Source organism: Pteropus vampyrus, unplaced genomic scaffold (assembly GCF_000151845.1).
Source record: "Pteropus vampyrus isolate Shadow unplaced genomic scaffold, Pvam_2.0 Scaffold379, whole genome shotgun sequence".
NCBI lineage: Eukaryota > Metazoa > Chordata > Mammalia > Chiroptera > Pteropodidae > Pteropus > Pteropus vampyrus.
Window position 1 is genome coordinate 479027 of NW_011889160.1, and position 7431 is coordinate 486457.

The window sequence follows — 7431 nt, forward strand, 5'->3', positions numbered from 1 at the left end:
GACAGTCGAGACGCATCGGTGGGCAGTGGTGCTCCCTGAGCCCCCAGGTGAGAGGAGTCCACCTCCACCCCTCCTCCCTGGGACAGGAGGTCCTCCCTAGATGGCAGGGCTTCATTTTCCCCGGTGGATTCTTTTGATTCTTCTCCGTTTAGGTGATCCCAGAGACAGGCAGAACTGGGGCAGCGTTAAAATAGCGCATCAGCATAGGAGGGAGGGTCAGGGAGGGAACTGGGGCAACGTGCAGAGCACAGGTCCCAGGAAATCAGGTCTTAAAGGAGAAGTTTGCAGTTTTGGAAAATGAGAAGTACACGGTCCCCGGAGCCCAAAAACTTTAATTTATATCAAAGATCGGGAGGGTTATTGTAACTTGAGCTGGTTGCCACTGTCCTTCGCTTTCCCTGTCAGTCAAATAGAATGGCCTAGGTGAAGTTTGAGGGGTCCAAATAACCCAACCCAGGATGGTGCTTGATGCACATGACTGTGCCGGTTCCTGTGGTCGCTGTTGGTTTACCTGCCGGTGGGCTTACCCTTTAACTTGCAGTGCAAGGGGTCGAATTAATTGTTTGGTGGTACTGGGAAAACACCTCAAAACAGGTATTGTTCTGTTCTGGGTGGCTAAGTATAGGCTTGTCATCTCTCAGGAGCTCCGGTCCCTGGTCTCTAGTCCAGCTGAGATTCCCCACTGAGGCAGGACACTATTGAAAGACAAGAAGCAGCTGGGCTCTGGCTGATCAAACTGTCCTTGGCTCTTGTGGTCGTATAACCTTTAGCTGGTCTGATGGCAAGAGAAAGAAAGGAAATGAAGTCGAGAGACGACTCCTCTTGACTGGGGGTGGAGGGATCCTGTGGCAGCATTTGCTTGGTAGAGTCCACCCAGCGCTGAATCGGACGATTACAAATTCCCCCTCGTGCCCCGTCAGTCATTCCTCCCTCATTTTGAGAGATTGACAGGAAAGGACTGGGAGCCTGGTAAGTTTCCTGCCTGTGTCACAATCTGGTGGGAGCAGACGATGGCTTAGGGTAAACCGGTTTGAGACTTGGTTCACTCCCTTCGCTCTCGGTGGCAAATAGTAGACTGGCTCTGAAAGGGAACTAGATGGAAGAGAGAAAGGCAGCTGGGTGGCCTTACCGTCTGCTTACCTGGCTTCTGGGGCAGTGGACAGAGTCTAGTCTCAGAGGTAGTTGGCGGAGGTGGAGGTCTCCTGGAGACTCTACCCGTCTCTTTCTCATGAAGGGAAATCAGACATCTCTATATGTGCTTCCTGAGTGCTGATGAAGGTTGGTCTCACGAATAACAAAATCATGTCAATTGGATGACATTGCAGACCTTTGGTTTAGCTTTCTTTGCAGGGCTGATTTTAATTTGATTTGGACCTTTTTTTTTTTTTCTTCAAAATGGCATCCAAATTTCCTAGCTATCTTAACCTTTACATAGCTCATAAAGATCACAGTATTTATCATTCTGTAGGGCTGTTGGTGCTAAATGGTGACTGGGCAATTATGAGAAAAGATTGGGGCGGTCGAGTGGTAAAATCCATCTTGATCACTGGATGACCTTTCAGGAAAGAAGGTGGGAAAGACATTCATTTTTTTCCCCTTAGCTCTCCATACTTTTCCATCCCTCTTACCTTTTGCCTTTTAATTTCCATTTGAAAAGTAATTTGCAAACTCAGCGTCTTACAGCCGGTGCTATAGGCTCATGTGCCAAGTGGGAAGCAAACTCTGTCCTTCCATGTTAACAGAATTCCCCGAAAAAAAAAAAAATTCATTATTTCAGTTTACGGAATTATCCAGGACCATGGGTACTTCAGGAGAAATCGAGACAATGTGGAAGATTTGAAGTTAGTGTTTAGCGATACCTCTGTCTGTAGCATTTATGTTGTTTCTGCCATGTAGCTTCTTTACTAGTCACGCAGTTCGGCAAGTGAGGTGCATACTGTGCAGTCAGACTTCCTGGGTGCCGTATGCCAGCTCCTGCTGTCTCCGGCTGGTTACCTTGGGCGAGTAACTTACCTGGATGTCCTCTTCCACAAAATAGCCAACGTCAGTACCCACTTCATGTTATATAAACGGGAAGACTTGTAAAGCCCAGTGGCTGCCATAGTATATGGCGCAGTGAATGTGAGCTGTGATTATCATGGTCAAGAGCGGGTGCCGTAGAGGATAAACAGGGGCCGTGATTTGGCAGTCATCCAAGGTGCTCAAGAAGTTCAAAGGAAACAGAGATAGGACCTGCAGGGGTGGCCAGTGGCACCCCTGGCTCACTATGCACAGTCATGGCAGGTGTCTTGTTGCTTCGTCACCCCCATCTCTTGGCCCCCAGATCCTTCCTCCAGCCCTCCTGTTTCTTCCTCCTTGCCAAATGCTGCCATGCCTGACGATGAGGCTCCCACGTACATTTGATTAGCTGCTTTTTAGCATGCTTTCCGGTTTCTTATCTCATTTGCTCCTAGCGAGAGTGAGGTAAATTACTCTTGTTTTTCAGGTGAGGAAACTCAGGTCCAGGGAGGGTAGATTATTGCCAAGGTCTTGAGGCCGGAAAACCCAGCTCATCTTGGCATTTCCCACTCAAGTAATAGTCTCTGAGTTCTTTCTTGAGCCTTACCCTACGCCCCAGTATCCAGAGGTAGTGATCTAAGCAGGCACTAACCCTGCTTTCTCTGGAATGTAGGTTTTTCCCGCTACAGTGGCACTTCTTCTCCACATGTAACATTTCCCAGTCCACCTCTTTCAAAAAACCCTGTTCCGAGGTGTGTTTTCCCAGTACCACCAAGCAACTAATTCGATTCCGACACTGCCTACCTGGAGGTAGCATCACATCCCACAGGTTTAGGGCTCAGCCCCACAAGACTTCTTCTCCCCACTTCAGACCCCATTTGCAAGTCCAGGTGGTCACCTGTGCTTCTGACCGACTGGCTGTTAATCAGAGGTTCCCACAGTCCCTTCCTCCTTTCATTTAGTTCGTGGGACCAGATTGTAGAACTCAGAGAAACAGTGTCACCTACTAGAACTATACCTACCAGTATGTTATAAAAGGATATAACTCAGGAACAGTCAGGTGGAAGAGATGCTTAAGACAAGGTACGGGGAAAGGGCACGGAGCTTCCATGCCTGGGGTACCAGTCTCCCCGAATCTTCACATGTTCACTAACCTCGAAGCTCTCTGAACCCCGTCCTTTTGGGTTTTATGGTGGCTTCATTACACAGGTGCGTTTGATTAAATTATTGGCCATTGGACTCAATCCTCTCCCCTCGGGGAGGTTGGGGGATGGGACTGAAATGTCCAACCCTCTGATCAGCTGTTTGGTTCCCATGGCAGCCAGCCTCAGTCCTTAGTTTACCAAGGGACTTTTTAGAAGTCACCTCATTTACATAAACTGGTGTGGCTGAAAAGGGCTTGTTATGAATAACAAGCCACTCCTTTCACCTTATAACTCTGGTGCCATTTCAGAACTAGAGACAAAAGACCAAATGTTATTGGTCTTATGACCCTTAGGAAATTCCTAGGGTTTTAGGAGCTCTGCACCAGAAATGGGCAAAGGCCAAATATGTATTTCTTATTATAAACCACAATATCGCACTTGTGATCAAGCCTTCCTTGGCAGAAAGCACTTTCGATTGGGAGCTAAGAAATCTGATTCTAGTCTGAGCCCTGCTCTCTCAGCCATTTGACCTAAGGGCCTCACCAGGACCTCCTCCTTTATCTGAAATTGTCAGGAAGTGTGTTTCTCTACGAAATCCAATTTTGCTGGAAAACTGGGGATCGACCCTTCTCATCATGTTTCAACTAAAAATTAACAGAAGAATCAAATCTTCACAGCAATAACTCTTCAGTGGGATTGGGTCTCTTTTGGTAGAATGGAAAAGAATTCACTTGAAAATAATTTCAATAAAAGTAAAATGGGGGGAGTTGGAAATAGTTTGTCTATAAAAAAAAAAAACCCAAGAGACTGTATTTGTTTAGTAGAATTCAGCTCAGAAGGTTCTCACCTGGAATCTCCAATACCGATACAATCGTGACGAGACCCCTTGGGTGTGTAAGCAGTCTACACTTGGCAATAGAACCCTGAGTTCATCCACCTGGTGTGAAACAGCTGTTATTCTCAGTGGCATATGGCCACGGCACGCAGGGCATTTGGGAGTGCTCTGGAGGGCCACCCTGCTGCGCACACACTCTCAGGACAGCTGCCTTGTCACAGGGGAGGCCAAGGTGCTCTGGGTGAGGGATGCAGGAGCTTCGGGGTTGTGAGTTAATGAGGCGTGGAGCCAGGTGAGGGATGGAGTTGCCGGTGACGGTAGCGAGGGCTCCCACAGGTGATCCAACCAAGGGGTTTGAGGGCTGTGAGGCAGAGAGAGCAGTGTTCAAGGCTTTGTTGTTCAAAGACAGATTACTTAGTTGTCCTGATCTGATGCCTACCTATCCCCACTGCCCACTAGACCCGCCCTGAGAAAGGTTCTAAAAGAAAATAAAACTCAAACGTCACTGACTTCTGACCAGCTTCAGCGAGGGGTGAATGACAGGGAGAGCACTAGTGAAAAAAATGAGAGTTCGGGGCTATAGTAAAATAAAATTTTGTATGACTTAATAAAGCACAAATCAAGTCTCGGGTCTATATCTAGACTGTAATTCTCCGTGTCAATGCCGTGCGGCCATAGTCATTTAAGAATACCGCATTTATTATGGATATACTTAGTTTGAAGAAAACATTTCATCCTGTTTTCCTCTCTTTCAGGTTTCAAGTGCCCCATTTGCTCCAAGTCTGTGGCTTCTGACGAGATGGAAATGCACTTTATAATGTGTCTGAGCAAACCTCGCCTCTCCTACAACGGTAAGGGCTTGGCGGGGGCCTGCGAGTGAGGGTCTCCCCAGCCTCCCGTGGTGCTGGGCAGCATTTCCACCCACCTTCCGGCAGGAATGCCTGAGTGGTAATGGGAAACCCGACCACTCAGGGAGTCTTGCTGTGCCAGTCGGAGAGGACAAGGTTGGGACAGAGTCAGGTCCGTGGTGCCAGGAGGTCTCTCGGGAAGCCCAGTTAATCCTTCTGCTTGTTTTCTGCCCCGCTTGTTTTCTGGACATCGGGTTGGGAGATACCACCTCCACCCATGTGTGCTCCTGACAGCAGAAGGCTGGAGGGACTGCCACCTCTCCTTGGGGCACAGGGCGTCTGTGCCAGGGGTTTGCACAGAGCACTTACGCCCCGACGACTCCTCACAGCAGAATAAGTACAATAGGCGGACGCCCTTTAGGAATCAAAAACACCGAGCTGTCACCTAGTCGCTCCACCAAGGCTGTGGATAAGGAATCGGAGCCCAGCTGATCTGAGTTCAAAGCCTGTCTCAACCACTTACTGACTATGATCCTAGGCAGGTTGCTCAGTTTAGCAGAGCCTTGGTTTTCTGGTCCATGAAATGGGGCTATCAATACCCGGTTCATAGGAATTTTGACAAAATGCAGTAAGATATGACAGGTAAAACTCGTTAGCACAGCCTGGCACGTGGTCGGTGCTCGGGAAGTTACAGCAGCCCTGGCAGAGGCGGGACCGGCTGGTGGTTTCATTCCTCATTTCGCAGAGTGGACCAGTTTCTCTTTAACACTTCGCATCCTGTGCTGCCGGCCACACTCTGCTTTTCCATTATGTGCTTCGTCTGGGCATCGTACCATGTTCGCCAGCGATCTGTGTATTATATGAGAACTGGTACTAGATCTAAGCGGGGCGCACCCCTACTCTGACCCTGGGCCCACCTTCTAGGATTAAAGTCACAGCGGTTCTTAAGAGTTCTGGGACGTCTCAGAGGGTCTGAGGACTGGCCCGGAGGTGAGCCTGGGTCGCTTGACCCCCGTCTCGACAGGAGATGTTTCCTGGGCAGACTTGGCAGACCTGTCTTTGGGCTCTGGCCTCCTCAGATCCCAATGTCCCTTGCCCCCCACACCGCATTAGCCTGGGCAGGCCTGATGATTCCAGATTGTTCTGTGGAATAAATCTGATGAGTTCGATCCACTTGATTCTCCTGAAAACACACCCTGCTATTCTCTCATCTGTTTACTTGCTCGACCAAAAGCTCCAGACGCATGCGGGTGGGCAGGGTACCTAGTGTCTCCGCTGCACGCAGTCTGGCAGCTGGTCAGGGAAGGCTGCGGCCCTCTCTCCATCCCCAGCGTTTCTCTCCCGCTTCATATCCTCCCGGTGCCTGGGAAGTCTCTCCTGTCCCCAGTGGGCAGCCTCTCCCTGTCTCTGGGCATGAAAACCTCTGTGTCTGAGTCTTCCGTCACGATGCTCTGGACTTCCCGTCAGACTTGTCAGTGTGCTTCCCTTCGAGGCTGCTTCCGCTCCGCTCTGCGCTGTTCCTCGCCTCTGCCTGGGACCATGGACGGAGAGGAGTCTTTGCCCCGGCCATGGCCTCGGGAACTGTTCCCTTATTTTCCACATACGCGGAGCCCTCATGAAGACCGCTTTTTGTCCCGTGGGTTGCTGGGGGGAGATCTCCATAGACACTGCCTTGTGTCATAAGAACACAAAGCAGCCTCAGAGTGGGCCCGCCCGAGAGGGCTGGGCTCTTGGTGTCATCAGGAAGAACTTTGCAAAGGCAGCTGTGGAGGACAGAGTGCTCTTGGGGCCACCTGAGTACTGCATACCCACACACCCAGTCTGGAGAACAGGCAAGGTGAGGGGCACGGGCTGCATCCTGGAGAACTGCGCAGTGCTCCCCGTAGGGCTCCTCCCCACTGGCAGCCAGAGGATGCGGTCATTCTGCCCTGCTACCTTCATCTCTGTAGAACAGGCTTCGAAGCCCAGTCAGAGCACAGGGCACCCGCAGACGCCACACTCAAAGTCAGAGTCCCTTTAGAACAGGAGTCCCCTGTTCTAAACCCTGGGCGCAGACCAGTACCGGTCCATGGCCTGTTAGGAACCGGGCCGCACGGCAGGAGGGGAGCGGTGGGTGAGAGAGCGAAGCTTCGTCTGTATCTGCAGCCGCTCCCCAGAGCCAGCATCACCGCCTCAGCTCCGCCTCAGAGCATCAGGCATTAGAGTCTCCGAGGAGCACCGGTCCCTGGTGCCACAAAGGTTGGGGACCACTGCCTTAAAGAACAGGGAAGTTGGCCGACCAGCCTGTGGCTGTTCTCGCGCTGGTCTCATCTTTTCCCTCTTCTTCTGATTAAAAAGCCATCTCCTCAGGTTGTGTGTGTATGTGTGTGCGTGTATAAACTAGAAGCTTTCAATCCAGGATTTCTTTTGCAAAAGTCAGTCCTTTACCACCAGAGAGCATGTTGCATGAGTCTTGTCAGTGGAATTCGTCATAAGGTGTTGAAGGTGCTTCAGAAACAGGGGCCCTTCTGAGTGCCCTGCTGTGAAAAGGCCTTCGGGGCTGGACCCCTCATACTGTCTTTGTCTTTTCTGCAGACTTCGAACCCTTCCAGGTAAGAAGGCGTTA

At 50.5% G+C, this 7431-nt stretch overlaps 1 protein-coding gene and 1 long non-coding RNA gene across 6 annotated transcripts in view; both read left to right on the forward strand.

The window, feature by feature from the left end:
• Positions 1 to 7431, forward strand: part of ZNRF1 (zinc and ring finger 1) — a 93729-nt gene that overhangs the window by 74706 nt on the left and 11592 nt on the right. For all 5 annotated transcript variants that reach the window (XM_023523137.1, XM_011379926.2, XM_011379927.2 and 2 more), the window contains exon 2: positions 4734 to 4829. In XM_023523137.1, the coding sequence (XP_023378905.1) occupies positions 4734 to 4829 (96 nt within the window). The remainder of the gene's footprint in view (positions 1 to 4733; positions 4830 to 7431) is intronic.
• The window catches only part of LOC111731490, a 3736-nt gene continuing 1143 nt past the window's right edge, over positions 4839 to 7431 (forward strand). The window contains exon 1 of the long non-coding RNA XR_002777160.1: positions 4839 to 7417. This is a non-coding gene — a long non-coding RNA (uncharacterized LOC111731490). The remainder of the gene's footprint in view (positions 7418 to 7431) is intronic.